The sequence below is a fragment of the Acanthopagrus latus genome, chromosome 21 (assembly GCF_904848185.1).
Source record: "Acanthopagrus latus isolate v.2019 chromosome 21, fAcaLat1.1, whole genome shotgun sequence".
In the NCBI taxonomy this organism is placed as follows: Eukaryota; Metazoa; Chordata; class Actinopteri; order Spariformes; family Sparidae; genus Acanthopagrus; species Acanthopagrus latus.
In genome coordinates, this window is record NC_051059.1 from 1,164,674 (window position 1) to 1,183,709 (window position 19,036).

Here is a 19,036-nt window from a genome sequence, read left to right on the forward strand (position 1 = left end):
GTTGCCATGGTGACTTACATGATCCTGCGTGTCATTCTTGATTTATAAAGAGACACTCATTAAACTAAGTTTCATGAGGTGCAACTACAAATGTGTCCGTGTTTGACTTGACTTGAACTGTTTCTGGAACAGTGACACACATGATACAATAGTACGGTCACATCTGCAATGAGCCCACAGGATGAAAGACAGCAGCCACAGTCTGTTCACCCTGCTGCCATCTGACAACAGGTACAGAAGTACCTGCTGCTGTACCACCAGACTATACAGCAGCTTCACTCGTCAGACTGAGCGACTCCTGAACTCATCCTCAACACTCTGAAATGTATTTACTTTTCTTTTTTGTGTAGCATAAATGGACAACAGTTTGCTTTTTGTCGCACAACCCTGTGGAATGACATATAAATCAACCATGAACAAACAAAAACAAACTGAAAAAAAAAAAAATGCGTTGAAAAAGGATTTGATGCAAACATGAGTGAGAAGTTTTCAGCGGGTTCAGAACGATACAAAGTTTCATTTCCAGAAGAGCTGCGCCGGCTAGTCGTGTTGACACAACATGATTATGATTGAAAGGGAAATCCTGACCTTGACTAACTATAATCAAAGTAAAGAAAAATTAAGTTTGTTTAGCTTTCTTTGTTTTTCTCATAAAATACGGGAGGGTTTTACCACTTCAAAAGAGATCTGAAGAGATAATATGTCATATCTCTGCAATAAAACTTTGACAAGCAGCTCGATCTTTCTTCCATATGTTGTTCAGCTGTGTACTCACATTATCTCAAATGATTCCACCGATGTTCAAACCAGAAAAATCCACATGTGCACTCACAGCAGCGAAGTGTTGCACATCCAGGAGACAGAGAGTGAGGGAGGAAGTGAAAATGAACATGAAAACAAGTTTAAAACATTACCTCGCCTGTTTGTGCGTGATTCAAACTTTATCAGGCACCTGTAACCAGGTAACCAACCCGAATAGGTCAATTAGTAGGTCTAACCATAGGTGCCATGCCAAGTTAAAACATTAGCATCTACGGTCGTTAACAAACTGGTTTAGCTCAGCATAATAAGCGATCACACACGTTTTGAATTCCTCAGATATATAGCTCTGCAGTGTTCTGCAGACTAGATGCTACACAGCAAATGAGAGAAAGGTCATTACTGCCTTCAGAGACTTGTGTCTTGACTTGGACATGCAAAAACCGACAGAGTATCTTTGTTCCATTTGCTGTGGATGTGGGTAAAGGGATGGATTTAGGACCGTTTTCTCACTTTCTTCATTTAATGTCCCTATGAAACAGGAGTCGGAGTGTTATTTGCTTTCATATATTTACTTGATTCCTCTAAAAGTAGCCGGGTAGGGAGGGACTTGTTGGGAATAATGTCCAATGTGTCCATTCATCTTCCAACACTGATGATTGGACACAGTTTGCCGTGTTGAAACAGACATGTCTCATCATAACGATGCATGTGACTGAAAAAGACAGGAAGTGATGTCATGTGGGATGTGAAATTAAAAAAAAAGGGGAAATCTAAAACTGCTGTTTTGTATTTGATTGGTTTGACATGAAAAAAGAAACTTCCAGATGAACAAGTGTCTTATTCTTTATATTGTGTAAATTATAAAGAAATAGTACAAGACAATAATGGAGGACAATTTCTGCTCTTAAGGCATGAAACTGATATTCAAAATGTCCCGTTCCATCATTCCAAACTGTAGAGTCAAACCTGTAAAGCTGTAAACATCCACAGAGATCAGTGGTTCATCCTTGCAAAGGGTCACTCAGAGATGCAGGCCAGTCAAAGTCACTATCTGACTCTGAACTGCAGCAGCAGAGTCGTTAGGTAAATACAAATTAAAAACATTTCTTCTGTGACATCTTGTTTTCCTCCTGTCAGGGAGCGCTGGCATTCATTTTCTCCTGGCAGCTGTCCCAGAAGTTAAGCAGTCTGTTGTCCTTGTTAGCACAGAAGTCGGTGAAGTTTCTGAGCAGACGGTCAGCCAGCCTCTCGTCACCCAGCACGCTTGTCCTCCATGCCTTGGTTAGCATGGTGTTGTAGGCCCAGTAGTAACCGACCCGCTCCTCGCCGCCGAATGGCCCCTGGTTGTTGGAGGTGGTGGAGTTTCTGCGTCGGCGCTGCTGCCCACTCGAGTACTTCCTCTTGGAGTACGGCAGCTGCAGGAACACTGTGCCTGGCAGAACAAAAGCAACATGAAGCTCGTCAGCCTCCAGGTAACACGGAAAGACAGTATGTATGTTTGAACGGTGTGTTGTGACAAACCTGTGACGTGGATATACTGGGGCTTGTTTTCTGATGGGAAATTAAACGCTGAGGCAGAGAACTTATCATGGACAAATCCAAATCTGGGAAGAAGAGCATATTTAAACATTCACGCCTAATGTCTCTCAGATATTCAAGGAAAATGTTTGGTTGGGAACTGTAATCCTTTACTCTAAGGATGGTTATAACACTGTAATCACTAAACACGTGATGGGACATTTTGAGCACAGAAGAAGATTCTGAAGGACATAAATGACATTTTATAGAGAAACTACTATCACTCAATATAATGCATCAGTTTTAGGAAATCTAAATGACACATGCAAATTTAAATAAATCCAAGACATTATATTGTTTGCATTTAAAAGCACTGATATTGTGAGATATATATATATATATATATATATATATATATATATATATATATATATATATATATATATATATATATATATATATATATATATATATAATCTGATATATAGATATAGATATATATATACACACACACATATATATTGTCTGTATAGAAATATTATTAATATGAGCTTTAATTATTGTCTTCAATCTGTTGCTCTTGCTTGCTTCAAGCTCATAACAGCTGTACAGTGGGGATTTTTTTTTTTAACCTACCACACATTTAAATAATGCTAAGGCTGAGACTTGCATCAGTAAAGTTGTGGCTGCTTTGAGAGACAGCTAGCCACGAGACTTATCTCAGCAAACTGCAGGAACTGATCTTCACTGCTCAGACGTGTTTGTGCCTTTTGGAGCATTTAAATGCAAATATCTGACAAACAGGCTCATCTGTCTTTCTGTGCTGTCATTGTACTAACAGACTGGATTTGAGGGACACGTGATGTGTTGGATTAATGAGCGACCCTGTTAGTGTTAAGCAGCAGACAGCTGTTGGAGCTGGACAGTTCTGGTGGAGACAGCCGTGGTCAGAGCCCGAGTGGAGGAGAGCACAGGCTTTGGTTTTTAAACAAAAGAGGATTTACCTTCACTCTTAACTTCTTATTGACTGGTTTCTCAAGCTATCAAAGGGTGCTCAAATAGTGGTAGTGGATAGTGCCATAAAGTAATGTACTGTATTTCTCTCTTATTTGACTGCTGATTGGAGAAAAATGTTCTTGATATTATGATCATACAGACAGGAGATGGGGAAAGAAATGACACTGGAGGATAACAGAAAGAAAGGGAGTATCTGGTGAATGCTAGCTTTAGGTCAGAGACAAAAGTCGTTTCTTAAATGCAAATGGTTACATATAAATTTGTAAATTTCAAAAACTTATGCACAAATTTAGCAAAGAACAATTTATATTTGCATTATAACTAATGCATTTGGTTCATTAAACATATTTGTGGTTTTCACATTAAAAAATCAAACTTTTTCCTATTCTTATTTTATGTTATTTTGTGATTTTAGGTTCACAGTATTCATATAGTAATGTCAAAATGAAAAGTCACATGTGAGGTTGTGCTGAAAATAATGACACCAAACAAGGCAAGGTAAATAGTTTTAAGGTGAAATATAATGGTAAAATCAAAAGTAGTCAAAAACAGCCAATTCTATCCCTGACGTCCCACCTTCAAACACAGCCTCATTTGGCCAGCCATGAAAAAGCTACTTAACCTCCCACTTTTCTATAGGAATACAAGCTTCCTACAGGCAATGCACCAGTAATAATAATTTCTCAAAACATTATCAATGAGCTTGCAAAAAAGTTTTTGTGTTCAGAATGTCCCATCGTATTCCAAATATTGCTGTACAAGTATGACCCCATAGCTTACTGCAATTTAGCAATACCACATAACACTAACCTGTAGAGTATGGCCTCTTGAAACAGCTGCATCCTGTCCCAGTATGTCTCTGGTTCAAAACCTGATTAATTGACCAGACAGATGTTGAGACTGAGCTACTGTGCATATCACACTTATGAACACATCATTCACTTAGATGGCTTCTGTACCTTCAAAAAGGTTGTCATTGGTGTTCTTCAGCAGACAGTGATAATTCAAAGGAATGAAGAGCTGGGCTCTCAGTGGATCTCCGTACAGGTACGACGTCAGTGCAAAGGGAACCTCCAGCACCGGGACTAACAGGAAACCACAGGAGGCTGCCTTCCTGTGCCACCCTTGAACCTGGCAGACATTAACTGGTTTTAAACAATAAGTTTCTTCCAATCTGTTCCTTCATTTCACCTTTTGTTAAGCCTCTGTGCTAGTGATAGCTGCAGCCGGAGGCACTATGTCCTCAGGTTGTCCAGCTATGTATATGTCTGTCCGTCCCGTACTTGTGAATGTGATATCTCAAAAATGTCCTGAGAAATAGTCACTGTGACCGTACAAAACACAACTAAACTATTCAAAGAAGAATTATGAAAAGAGGATGGAATGATGAAGTAATGAGATTTAATATCCCAAAAGGTAAACTTCCATGTGACATTATAATATTCTACAAATCATTCAATGTCATAGATCAGGAGCAGAAACTTGACCTGTGTGGAGGGATAATATGGGGACACAATATTTTCACATCTTAAACTACTGTGTATTGAGGATTTATTTCAACCAAACCACAAACGTGATTTTGTTTATGCTGTGTTTTGCGATCAGTAAACGAGGTTTGATGATCGTCTTGGTTTGACAGAAGACAGAAACTCAAAATCAGATGCTGTGCGGTTGTATTCTTCTGTTTGGTATTGGTGTAAGTATATTTCCTTTCATGACATTTTGTGAGTTTATCTTCCTCATTTATTACACTGAAAACTTAGACCTTATGCCATGTATCTGACAGCTGAAACTATAGTGGCTATTTCCTCTTGAGGTACAAAGTGGTATAAGGAAACAGGATGGGCTTTGGCCAGATGGTTAGTAGATATCTCTGGAACACAAAACAGATGGATTGACGGACAACCTGAAAACATAATGGCCATGGCATACAAAAAATGGCATTTAATATAGTTGGGCGGTGGGGAGGTGTCTCGTTACCATCTCAAAGAGCACTGCAGCAGTGGCAGCCATCCAGTGCAGCTTAATCTCAAAGGCAGCGTTAAGGGAGAAGTTTCCATGATAATAACAGCTGCACCATTCAGTTCGGTCACTGCGGTTGTTAACGTCCACGTCCAGAGTGACTGTCTTCTGCTCCGGGACTGTAGCAGCTGGAGGACAGATGGAGGGAGGGTGGGAGGTGGAAAACAGGAAGACGGGAGACAAAGGAAGCAACAAAGGAGGAGATGAATGGCAGGATGGACAGGCAGACGGAGGAGTGACAGCGCAGGTGGTGAGCATGGATTGACTTTAAATGTCATAAGATGAGCAGCTTTGTTATTCAGTGTGTCAATTACAGATGTTAAAGACACTGACACACTGAGTCATATGAATGCTTACGGGTATAAACATGGGGAAGTGAAAACAGCATTAATGTCTCAGTCAACTCAGTTCAAAGAGAGGTTTCCTGGTATCATAAGTAACACTTTGAATAATTAATAAGCTATGAATGCAGCCAGTGTGTGGTAAATGATTTCAGCCTCACATTAGGTGTACTCCAGGAAACCAGTCCAAGGGGTCAGAGAGCAAACTGAGAAAGCACTTATTTGCATATGTGTTGCTGATGAATGAAGCTTTGAGCGATCGCATGAAGCAAGAATGGAGCCGAGGCAGAAACAGTGTCACAACGTGCTGTGTTGTGATAGTGCTTCATATTGAAGAGCTAGGAAGAGAGCGACAGGTGAGGATACTGCACACCACAGCACTACTAAACCACAGCCACCAATAAATACCACAGCATGCACTGAAACAGCACACATACTGTCCACTGCTCCTGGATCAGCTGCACCACGCAGCATGCACTGATTAGATGATGGAGGTGAGAAAATCTGATCGTGACCACATCACACAGGGGCAGAGCCTGTGTGGATGAGGGGGGATAAGACTGGCAGCTACAGGAGACACTCGTTATACACTTCACACTAGAAAACACACCACCAGCTGTTCCATGCAGATCTACAGTCCACTGTCAGGAAGCTGAGTCCACCTAGAAGTCATGAAATGTAACACTGTGGTGATGGTGAGAATCCTACTGTGTGAGATGGAACATGATTTATTGTGAATTAAGTTGTAATGGTGAGCGGTATATCTGTTTTTATGTGCGTGTAGGGCTCATTATTTTTGTTGTATTATTATATCATTAAATGAAGGTACCTGCACCACTTAAACACATTAAAGTGTGTTTACAGGTCTTGAGGAGTACCGCTGCAAATGTGAATAAAGTAGTATAGTATTGATCAAAATTAATAGAGCAGAACTAGAGATATCACATGCTTTATTCCATACATTCTTCTGCCTCTTTAAAACCTTGTGCTTACATTACCCACAATGCAACTCAGCAGCCATCAGTGCAGGCTTTTCATCACAAAAGGCTTTATATCGCCTTTTTTTCACAAATGCAGAAGCACTCCCCAAGACCTGTAAACACACTTTAATGTGTAAACTTGGTGGCATTACCCTTCAGCTTGACTTCTTTTGGACATTCAAAGTAGAAAGTTGGGTTTTGAAAAACACCATCTCTCAGTGGGCCGTTACCATAGTGTTCTTTTCTGACTTCCAAAGATCTAATTTGCTCATTTACAATTTTTTCAAATGAGTGAGAGCCCTGTATGAGTTGTGCAAGAAAAACATACAGTGTATCAGGAAATGACTGCTGGGAGGACTGATTCACTCCCTTGCAGTAGACATGGTTGCGTAAGTCCTCCTGACTGGCCGTCAGGGAGTGTGGTCTGCTCTAAACACTCACAGGTATTTAATGGCCAGACTGATGTGGATGAAAACTGTATAGAATCACCCACTGGAGGGTACTCAGGACTATCCTTGTCGTGTGAAGGGCAGGGCAAACTGTACTGCCACAAAGTCTGCATAAATAACGCAGAACCATGTAGGATTTCTGTTTGTATGTTTGGCTTCTATCAAACTACCTGACCAAGAGCCCTTGAACACATGTACCCTCTCTGCCCTGTGGTGCATGTAAATATTGGACTCAGGCAATTCTCTGAACTGGACTGTATGATCAACATCAGACTGGATGAGTGAGGACATTGCAGCTCCTGTGCGGTGTGGGCTGGATCAGGAGGATCAGGCTGGGTATACCTAGCAGTGCGGCGGCCTGGCTGCGTCCTCCAAAGCTGCGGCTGAAAGAGCTGTGCCTACTTGCGTAGGAAGCTGGCCGGCTGGGTAGCCAGGGCAGGAGGAATGCTGGGAGGTCGCAGGGTCGCCGCTCCTCCAGCACAAAGGCCACTTCAAACCACTTCCTCTGGAACAGGGCAAAGTCCTCTAGGGCTGCAGCTGACCAGCCTCCAGTTGCCGAGGGTGGAGGCTGGGATGTCAGGCCTGCACAGGACGGCACAGACAGAGTTTCATGACAAAACCCACTGGAAACCTTTACATGACTTAGCAGTAATTATGGATATATAGATACAGTATAGTGCATGGGTATGGGTATACTGTACAAGCATGTGCAAAACTTAGTGTATCTTAAATCCATTCACCATCCTTCTCTCCCACAATTCTGTAGAAGTAGAATCCATAGACAAATGTGCGCATGGCATCTCCAGAAGCGTGGGCCACCAAACCTTCATCCAGCATTTTCTACACAAACCACACACACAGAGACAGGAGTAGGCTGTCTAACAGATCTCTAAAGCTCGCTAACTAATTCATGTTTGTTCTGTCTGAGTCTGTAAAGTTGAGGTCGTTTAAGTGTTCTTTGCAACCAGCAGTGACTTCCGGGTTAATCACTTCACCATTTCAACATCCAGTTCTTACCTGCATGATATCCACAGCCATCCCTTGTGTGGCCACGCCCTCCACATTGTTGACCAACCAATGAACGACCTCTGCGCTAATAAAGCAGTTAAGTGGTAGACCCTTCTGCTCTGCGAGCAGCTGCACACCTGTCCTGTGATACCGGACAGCACAGACATTATGCTACCTGAAAAACATGTTCTCCAAATAGGTACCAGATAAAAAAGATTAAATCTGGACAAGACACGGGCTTGGGCTTGTCTAGAAACACAAATATGTTTCCATACTTCTCCAGACATGATAATTACTCACCCTAAATTTCACACTTTTCCATACTACATAGGAACTAGTGGTGTCATGATACGAATTCACAAATTGATTTTACCTTTTTTCAGCACTGACGGTTCTGCCATTGTTAGACAATTGGATCTGGATTAGTTCAACAGATCATTGGTTTTATGTTCAGACAGATCTCATTTACATTTTAAAACTTCTTTAAAAAATAGGGGTATTCCACAACAACAGCTTGACTTTATCCTACAAAATACACCAACTTCAGTGATTCAAAAGTAAACAACAAGAGATCAAATTTAGCATCACAAATCCAAATCCACCTTTAAATTTTGGTCCATTTTTGTTTTAGAATGGTAATCATGACACCGTGAGTGGGAATCCTGAGATAAGTTAACAGAAAAAAACTATAAGACATTACATTGTAATACATTCAAATTTTACTCAAAACATTGTTGCTGGAAGTGACGGCCAAATAGACACAACAAGAAAGCTTACGTGGGATGTTTGATGGCTTCCAGGATCTCCAAAAGTGTTGAGGAAGAGGACAGAGAGAGGGCTCCCGCTGCAGACTGCCCACTGTGAAAAGATCCCTGATCAGTGCTGGACAACATGTTACTGTTTAGTGCCATTATCAGGAATTTATGATCAAGTTTTCAGTTCCAGTTTATTTACTGGTAAATTTGAACTGAAATTACATTTAATGTCATAAAATAAAAACATCCAAGACACAATTACTACAGCTTGTTTAAAGCTGGGCTTGGTAAGGCTGTAGAAACAATATCGAGTCAATTTTTGAAAGTATCCAGCCGAGAAAATTCCTCCTCCTCCTCCTCCCTTCACAGCCACTCTCCATAACACATGAATGTGCACTGCCTGGCTTCAGACTGCCTCCCAGCCCTCGCTGCTGGTCAATTGGGAGGTGTCTTAGTGGCTAGTTCGCTAAATTCAGCAAGCTGACTGAGCCTTTAAGACCAATATATACATCAAAGAATTCTGAAATAACAGTAATTTAAACACAAGCAATATAGCCACCACAATTATACCTCAGTGCGAAAAAGCCTACCCAGCACTACAGTTACTCCAGGTGTGCTTTATGCTAACATTAGCCAAAGAAGGAGGCTGTTGCTTTCACCACAGCTCTGTTCAGCTCAGGATGTGTGCTTTATTTTAACATTAGCAGACATTAACAGTCTGAAAGTCTAAGTAAACGCACCTCACAATTTCATGATGAGCATAAACAACAACCCTGGCTATTGTTAATATTCATCACTGTCAAGATAGTAAGTTAACATTTTGACTCTACTTTCATTTCATCTACTGTCATTTTTGTGCCACTAGCTCTCTAATCAGTTTTGCAATACATTCGCCTAGCTCTGTGGAAGACTCTGGTCATTTGCAATGATTGCACGGGGTAGTGTGTGTAGGCAGACAAATATGTACAATCACGGTCAAAAGTTAACGTCCACTTGTTGTGTTGTTTTTGTGACAAATTAGTTTGTGTCATTTCACTACACAAAAATGAGAGCTGTAGAAATCAATGGAACTGAAGACTGCCATAATGTACCTGTTCTTTACAAGTGGACAGAAACGTGTGACCACAACTGGAGGTAGACAGACAGATAGCCTGTCCAGTATTTTCATAATGGCCAAATAAGATGATTGGATGGGTTTTTCATAAGTCTATGAAAGCTACAGTTACTGGATTTTGTTCTTTTATTGTCAAAGCATTTGATTTATTGACTGCTGTCAGGATGTCAAGAGATTTTCTACTATTATCACAAACAATGCTTCTAGATTAACTGACTAACCCCAGCTTTAACATAATCAAATATTACACTGCTTTAACAATCATTTGTACATGCTGTGAGGAGCATCCCTGCAGTATGTTCTAAGAGGTTACCTGGTGTCTGCAGAGCTGCTGCCGGCTGTCGTCTCTCCTGCAGGCTGTGCTGCTGCTCCAGCTGTCACTGCTGGCTGGACTCCTTTATCTGCAGCCTCGCTGGCTTCAGCAGGCAACTATACTTCAAAAGGTGAGCTGCTTCAATCAGTATGCTCCAAACAAAAACGCTTCCTCATTTACATCTAGTGGTATCCAGCCATGCAGATGTCCATTTTTATAGACCAATACAGGCCTGTACCAGGTAAATTGGTATCGTCCATACAATGTTGTTCGACATGCACTGATATTAAAACAGATCATGACATTTAGAGAAAATGTGTCTCTTTCCATAAACCGTCTCAGAGAAAAGGAAGTGTGCTGTTAAAAACTTACAAACTTACAATGTAAAGTGTCAAAGGTCATTTTTAGTACTGTTAATACTAAAAACACAACCCTACAGACCTCACTGTATAGTGGAGGCATATACAGCATGTGGATAGATAGCACTGGAGAAATGTGTGGAAATATGTTTATTTTTGGTAAACAGCCAGAAACAGCTAAAGTGGAGCTAATTAATCTATATGACCTGTGTTGAGCGTTTATTGGATACAAACATCTAGTGTTAACAACTTGAATTCTTTTACACTTTTTGTCAGATCACTAACTTTTCATGGTGTCAACATTTTTGTCAGTGCATTACATTCGTCACCACTATCCTCACTGAATACTTTTTATATCTATAAGTTTCAACAACTCAAACTATCACAGAGGTACTGTGGATTAATTATGATCCCAGAGTTTGACAATGGCATCTACCAGCAGGCACTACAGTACTGAGCACAAAGTACAAACTCAATGAAAGTGAGAACTGAAATCTGACAAACATCATGTGACTCCAACATTTGGGTTTCCGCACACCATGCTAATGCAGCAATGCAGACTGTGTTAGAGGAGCTACAGCACAGACACACAAGCACACACAACAAAAACACAGCTTCAGTGATGCCCATGGACCTAGTTACTGACCTGAGAGTGATAGATGTAGGAGGAACGAGGGCTACGTATAAAATCCAAAATAAAGGCAGCGTCCTGTCAGCATACAGGAGGAACATAACCCAGAATCAAACACCCAAAGCTCAGCAACAGGAACAGAACAGAGGCATGGAGAACAAAGCAGATGGAAGGAGAGAAACAAAACCCCTATTCTGAAGCACCAACAAAGATGAACAAAGCATTTGCTGCTGATAAAAAATACATTCAGATGTGTCTGCAGAAGCTAAATGGCTGAAGCAAAAACAATTCTAATGAACACACAGGGAACAGACACTCACCTTGCGGGGACTGTCTACATATGTGGGAGCAGTAGCAACATTTGATAGGTCGCTGACGGCTGCTGAAGGCTTTGCCTGCTGCTGCTGCTGTTCATCCAGCGTCCTGACATGATGCAGAGAGAATGTAGTTAATACTGAGATTTAAAACTCCAACACACACACACACACACACACACACACATTAGTGTGCAGTCCCATGAGAAACTCACTTCTGGTTCTGCTCCATCTCTAATAAGGCTGACAAAGCCGAGGTGCCTTTCTTGCCTTGTGGGGGGGCCACAGGTTCAGTGGGATATGAGGGGAGAGGACTGGTAACCTGCAGTCCTTTCATTGGTGTGCCCTTCTGCTGTGGAACAGAAGCAGAGGGATGTGAATCATGATCACTCTCTTATGCTGATTAGAAACTGTATTTGTGACAAGTGATCTGTTGGATTGGTTTCAGGGCGCAGCAGAGACATATCTTAAGAAATGCGTCTTTGCTGTCTGCAAACTTCAGGCAGACTTTCTGAAGTCTCAGAGGTTGATTTTCATAGCACAGTCACATGAAATGAATCCAAAAATGTTTGTATTGATCAATCAACTACAGGTTTTCTCATGAAATGTCTTAGCTACTTAGTTACTTTTCACTACTGTAAGAAAGCGGATATAAGGACTGCATGATATATCATCTCAGCATGTGCACAAATGGGTAACAGTCACATTGTGGGACGTGCCATGTCAACTCAAACTCGTCCTCCTGCAGATTTCATAGCTGCTTTATTATTTTGAATTGTTGGACCACGTTATTTTATTTCTATTTTATAACATCTTATAAATATATACAGTATATATCATTACAAATTACAGTCTTTCTCCATATCACCATTCATATTGCAGAAAAGAAAATCTGGCAATATTGGTGTATTCCAACATCATGCAGCCTTCTAAAGAAGATGATGGCAAACTGTGAGGGCTCTGAGGCTGTTTTCTTGTACAATCGTGATGTAACCTGAGAGAGCCTCACCCTGATGATCCTGTCGGAGCGATGGCGACGGCGAATGCGGTTAAGGCCCTCCAAGAAGCGAATGAAGCCATCCAGCAGGACCCCGTCCCCACTGCCACCCATCCCAGCACCTCCCTCCCCATACACATCCCAGTGCCCCTCCCCGTCTGCCACGCGCCGAACTCCCCCGGCTGGCAGCAGGAGGAAGCGAGTCCTCCAGAACTTCAGAGAGTCAATCAAACTGTGGAGGACAAGGGATGACAGAGAGCTGTATCTTACTCATTCCATTGTTGTATCATTTTATAACTATATTAAAAATAAAGTACATACATCCTAGTGTATAAAAAGCGAAGTGCTCACATCTGAGTGGTAATACAACATACACATGATGTGCACGTGTTTGTCTGTATGTTTGTACCTGAAGTCCTCAGAGCCAGCAGAACAGATGTACTGGTCCAGGTAGTTCCACTTGTACTCCTCCAGTCTCTCATGGCCAAACTCCACCCAGCAGGACACAAACTGAGCATCAGAGTGTGGAGGACACAGGCTGTAGCTGTACTGGATCTGAGCTGATTCGTAAGGATATCTTAAACACACACAAGCACAGGACAATCAGCTTTGTAGTTATTTCTAGTTGGTACTGTAATTTTCTGGTATTTTGGGAAAGGAGCCTGGGGATGCCAAGCCAAGTAGAAAACACAGTTCTGAGACATATGACATAGAACTAAGGGCCTATAACAGACACTGGTCCTCCTTTTCATTGGAATGCATTGGAATCCAAAAGTCAGCCATGATTTGATGCTGAGAAAGCCCCTCTTTGTTTGGAATAACAATTTAACTTCTGACGTGTTCACTTACTTCCTGAATATTTCCTGGATAACTTGACAATATTAGAGATGTCCTAAGTGGTCTCACACTTTTGGACCCCACTATAGATTAAGAATTCCTCCTCCCTATACATACAGCAGTTCAACCCTAACCCTCCAGCTGGGTTACAGCAGCTTTTTTGTTTGACTGTCAGTCAGCCTCCAGACAGCATCCTTTAAAATCCTCTCACTAGCTTTTTATTAAAAGATGTAATAGTTTTTACTGTTATTTGACAGTTAATGTCCAGTTACACTTAGTGTTTTAATACTAGTTGGAACACTACCTCTAACCTCTCAAGATACTTGACCCATTTGGGAGCATTGGCATGGCATAATTAGTCCCATCTGTTCTCATGGTTGCCAGTCATACTCACTTGGGCAGGTAGCGAGTAACAGTGATAATCTTGTCTTTAAGACAGACTTTGTGGAAGGTCCGTCCCATGCTGAGCCAGTAAACAGTCTCCTCCTCCTCTGCTCGACGCAGAGACACCAGACCTGAAAACACATGATGAAAGAAGACACATGGAGTCACCATGGCTCTGTTGACATCTTCTACTGAAATGTCTTTTCAGAGACAAACTGTCTTAAATACTGAAACCATTGCTTGCAGACTGTTGCTCCATAACAACTCATAACAAGTATCTATCAAGTTGTAGTATAATTGAGAATATTACTAAAAGGTGGACCAGGTAAATTACGTTGAAGAGCCAATTTCAAGGGATAACTTTACATGAGGCTATTTGAGAAATAAGCCATACTTAATGATCCATCAAATAACACATAATCACATTCTGATACACTACAGTGGTCAACCTAAAAATGTGTAGGATTTAAAAAATAATACATCAGACAGAAACAAATGATGTCAAACATTAATTTACCTCTGGAGTAAAGAGGGCTACTGCCGAGTGGCGTGGCCACAGAGGGCTGTGGTTTCCTGTTACTGGTTTGGACGATGATCTGGTATCCCTGCATCAGCCTCTGACAGATAAACTCCTCAAACACCTGAGATGCACTCATCACTGGGGCTTCATCTTCCCTCCTGAGAAAGAGACAGACGCTTAGGAAGAGATGAACACACAATCGGAGCCTTGGTTTGCTTAATGCTGGTCAGGGGAGTTCTTATGCAGAGGATTTTGTTATGTGCAACAGGATGTACAAAGGATGTACATATATGTAAATCTGCTTATTTAGAAGGCAGGAAACATGTCAGTTTGGTTTGCTGTAATGCCATTGTTATCTTCGCCTCAAATTTTAAAGGCGCCATTGTAGAAAGTAAGATCTCCATGTCTAGGTGCTGGATGAATTTATCAAAACACTCAATCCATGGAGAAATAAACACAGCCTGTGTTCAGAAACGGTGGGCTCGATCTAAACCACAGTCAGCTTCCTGCTGTTCAAAGGACGCATTAGATGCTCCTACACAGGTGGGTTCACACCGTTCCTACACTCTTATTTTATGATTAGATTAGCGGATGCTGTCAGTTATTTTAAACACGTCATTGTGTAACAGTGGGACAGAGAGTCCAGCAGAAGAGGACCACATCCCTGCCCCTCACTGAAGATGAGTGCTACTGGTTAATGTGCTTCAGGTTCAGGTGCTTCTGGCTCTTAGAGGGAACCAAACACTTGGATTGATTTATGTTCCGTGTGACGTGTTTTCACAGGTCTTAGGAAGTGCTACTGCATATGTGAAACAAGGTTGCTTAAAGCCTTTTGTGGTTCTGAAGGACTTCTATAAGGCCATGATGTCACAACCATACAGTCGTGACTCTCAGTCCCCAAAACAACAAAGATTCTTGGTCTGAAAAAAAAAAAAAAGAAGTGGTGTAGGCGTGGTTTCAAAGGTGGAAGCTTCAATAATAATGGCCCTATAACAAACCAATCCAAAGAACTGGAAAGGCTCTGTAAACCTCTGTGTTATAACCAACTGTGTGAACCCCACTTAAAACCAGATTAGGTCACCACCTAGCATATGGCTGGACAGAGTTTGGTCTGGTCGAAAATGTGTCCAGTTCATTACTGGGCTTGTCAGGGGTAGGGCTTATAATATACATTTCTGGATATGAAATGCTAATGTGCAAATTTAAATTTGATTTGGGATTATCATTCAAAATGTGTTTTTTACATTTTTAAGATGAGGTCAGTAAAACTGTCAAGCCCAGACTAGATTTTTAAAGAGCAGGATTATTCCTAGTTGTGCTGTGAAATAATTTAATTAATTTTCTTTACTGATTTGTTTTACTTCTAATTTCTATTTTTGATTGTGACCTGAAATATCTTCCATACAGGACGCTTTGAGTGCTCTGAAACTGGAACTGTGAATTTCTAAATGATCCATTTCTCACTGAATGTGTGAAAGCAACATGTTCATACCGTAGACAAACAATAGCAGACTAGTGGTTACCTTTAATCATTAACTGATGTTCGTATAGTTAATTCTTTAACACCGAGGTGGATGAGGAAACCAGAGATGAACTCCGGGCTCAGCAGTCAGCATTTGCACTGCCAGTATGTAGACCTAACTGATGTTCCTTGGCTAGATATTGGAAAAGATTTCTCATGTTTCCACCCTTACATACTTGTTGCATTTGCATTGTTTGCATCTGACCAGACTTTCAGGCGCACTTTCATTGGAGCAGGTCTCTGTCTGTCTGCAGGCTGTGAGGGCTGCGGGCCAGTAACACACTGCCAAGGACGTTGCTACATATAACCGTATGAATGAGCCTCTAACTCTAACCCTAACGGTTCTCTGCTCAATTCTAGCATTTTTTCAGAAAAATATGAATTGTATATTCATTTTTTTTAACCCAATATATGGCAGAGAATGTAACAGTGCTTACCTTATTCCCAAATAATGTTTGCAGTCTTCTATAGAGGCTGCATAGAGTTGCAACAAACATAATGCAGACTGTATGTAGCCTAAGAGGAAAAATCCAGGGCATGATATTTCCTTAAAGCACTTACTGCATCACTCAGGGCTGCTCCTACAGTTTACTGCTGTGTGATCACATAATAATTGAGGGCAACTGCTCAACATTTTGATCAGTTTCTTCCCCAGTAATATTTACTCCCTTAAGCCTGTGAATCAATAAACAGCTGCCAGTTGCAGGCACAAACTTATTGGTTTTACTCTAAAGACAGACATCTTTCTACCTCTCCAAGTCACTGTGGGGCAGCAGGTCATAGCAGCCTTCAGTGTAGTCGTTCTGCAGGGTCTGACGATCAGGGAAGTAGTCGGTGGTGAGAGGCAGACAAGCTGGTGTGGTCAGAGACTTCCAGTCCACCCCCACTGTGCAGCAAAAGCTGGGCACTGTCGGGGGCGCAGACAGCAGCAGGGCTTCAGGAGCACCCACACCATACACACAAATACAAACAAAAAATCCCCACAGCAGAGACAAATGCATGTACCCAGAGTGGAGTTGTACATGTGTGTGGGGGGCGGGGGTGAATATAGAAAGGTAGGGGAAGTACAGTGGGGTGGGTGAGGGGAGAGAAGGAGAGTATGACAATGTGAAGATGAAAAAACAAACACAAAATGAAAAAAGAAAGTAGAAGAGAGGGGAAGAAAAAAAACAAGGAAAGTGTTACTTTTACTGGCCTCGTTGCCCCTGCTGGTGATTCCTGAGGGGCCTGTGGTTGTGGAGCAGTGATCAAACATGCAGATTGTAGCCCTGTGACAATCAGTCAGTGATCGGCATTACTCAGAATCTCGTGAAAAATGTGTCCTTAGCTCAGCAAAAGGTGTCAACTGTACAGTGACTGAGTGAATTTAAGCAGAGACATTGTATCATGCAAACATACAGATCGTGAGCAAAACAAAAATATTGTGCACAAGTCAGATTTGTTTGAGAGAAAAACCAAGTTACAGTCAATCAAGAGAAATGTACCATGCACACCGCCATGCAGGAATGAGATGTTCACACAAGGCTTGCTGAATGCAAACAGGTCATAGTGTTGAGAAATTATGGGAGTACCAATTAATTAGAGGATATTAAGACATGTTAATATTCTATAATGAGAATTAAGATCAACAGGAGGCCCAGAGAGAGATTTAAGAAAGAGTCAGACAACAAAAGTGAGGGTAGATAAGGAGGAGGAGAGGGTAACCCCAAACCACATGACCTGTATGAGTCGTTTATAGCTGCAACCCCTGGAGTCAGACTCCCAGTGGAGAAACCTGTCCGCCAAAGCTCAATAAACCCTCACAGCTTAAAGATACCTACGACGGTTTATTGCCATAATCAGTTAGGTGATTAACAATATGAACCTGATCCTGACGTAAGGCTAAATGACGATGTTTGTGACAGCTGACAAGTTTATGCGTTTGTGAGGGTAAGACAGACTCACTTGGGTCGGCACCACTGAGAGAAAAGTCTTCAAACGAGGAGCCACGGTTGGTTACAGGTCCTGTGCAGACATCACATAAAAAACACATCTTAAATTTTCACAATAAATCAATGAGTCTTTGCAATGTCAAAAAGGAGAGAAAAAAAGCCCATCCCAGTTTCCAAGAAAAGGAAACTTCCTATCCAACCAACAGTACTGTCACACGTGACAAAGAGGCAGCAAAGCTTCACATTTGAAAGGCCGGAACCTGCACATTTCAGCATTGTTGCTTCAAATATTACTGGAGCGATTAATCAATAGTCCAAAAAAAAACCTAACAATTTATTTACAATAACTAAATGATTCATCAAACACAATAATCACTGCAGTGAACATGTCTGGAAACTAGACTGGGGCTGAACTGTGACCAGCGAAGATCAGTTTTCACATTCAAACTGTGTTAACTGTCAACAGTTTGTTTTAATATTCCTGAGGACAGATAGTAATCTCCTCTATACAATCATGTGTTCGATAAAGTGTTGAACCAAGCCGGACCCTTGCTTGTGATCAACTGAGCCTTTTGAGGATGCTCCTTTCATACCCAACATGATACCTGTTACCATTGAACCAGTTTTATGTGGAATGTTCCAACCATGTGTTTAGAAGCTTTTGTTTTGCAAACATTAAATATATTGTCTTTGTACTGTTTTCTATTGAGTTTATGTCAGAGAGGATTAGAAAATGATCACATTCAGTTTTTTCTCTTTTGTCAGGTTGTAAAATAAATTCAAAATGAAAAGTGGCTTCATCATCATTTTCTTTCCTAAATCATTATTTTACATTTAAGACCCAAACCAACAGTCCATCTCTCAATATTTCTCTGTGTGTTTCAGGAAGACACTTTTTTAAACTGGCATATCACCACTGCTGTTGCTCCCTGGACTTCCCGTCAACTCCTCCATCCCTCCACCAATGTAAAGGCTGTTCTCTCCTGCGTGTCTTGAAGTTGTTCGCCTTACCAAAAAGACAAACAAAAAGCATTTAAATCACTGCGCATGGTTCAGGGAAAAAATCTTTACCAAGACAATTTATGTTCCTTATGGTTGGCCTTTCTAACCTTCCAGTGGCCTCATGATAGGCCAACTCCAGCAGCTCAGCTGAGGTGTGGGCGGGATCGCTCTGCTGGCTGCCCTGGAGTTCAGCCATGTTCTGTCTGGTCTGATGATGGATCTGTATTGCCTCTCCAGAGGGACCTGAAAATAACAGTGGC

At 41.4% G+C, this 19,036-nt stretch overlaps 1 protein-coding gene across 10 annotated transcripts in view; it reads right to left on the reverse strand.

Annotated features, from left to right (window-relative positions):
• Window positions 1–1,587: 1,587 nt before the first annotated feature.
• The window catches only part of depdc5 (DEP domain containing 5, GATOR1 subcomplex subunit), a 35,244-nt gene continuing 17,795 nt past the window's right edge, over window positions 1,588–19,036 (reverse strand). For 2 of the 10 annotated variants that reach the window (XM_037084604.1, XM_037084601.1), the window contains 21 exons: window positions 18,884–19,019; window positions 18,689–18,780; window positions 17,788–17,847; window positions 16,594–16,777; window positions 14,319–14,479; window positions 13,812–13,932; window positions 12,990–13,157; window positions 12,593–12,812; window positions 11,799–11,935; window positions 11,590–11,692; window positions 11,285–11,347; window positions 10,280–10,395; window positions 8,875–8,955; window positions 8,107–8,239; window positions 7,830–7,929; window positions 7,432–7,671; window positions 5,278–5,447; window positions 4,257–4,428; window positions 4,108–4,168; window positions 2,284–2,366; window positions 1,588–2,194 (listed from right to left, as the gene is read on the reverse strand). In XM_037084604.1, the coding sequence (XP_036940499.1) occupies window positions 1,896–2,194; window positions 2,284–2,366; window positions 4,108–4,168; window positions 4,257–4,428; window positions 5,278–5,447; window positions 7,432–7,671; window positions 7,830–7,929; window positions 8,107–8,239; window positions 8,875–8,955; window positions 10,280–10,395; window positions 11,285–11,347; window positions 11,590–11,692; window positions 11,799–11,935; window positions 12,593–12,812; window positions 12,990–13,157; window positions 13,812–13,932; window positions 14,319–14,479; window positions 16,594–16,777; window positions 17,788–17,847; window positions 18,689–18,780; window positions 18,884–19,019 (2,900 nt within the window). In that variant the 3' untranslated portion in view covers window positions 1,588–1,895. The other 8 variants (XM_037084602.1, XM_037084605.1, XM_037084603.1 and 5 more) reach the window with 8 other exon arrangements.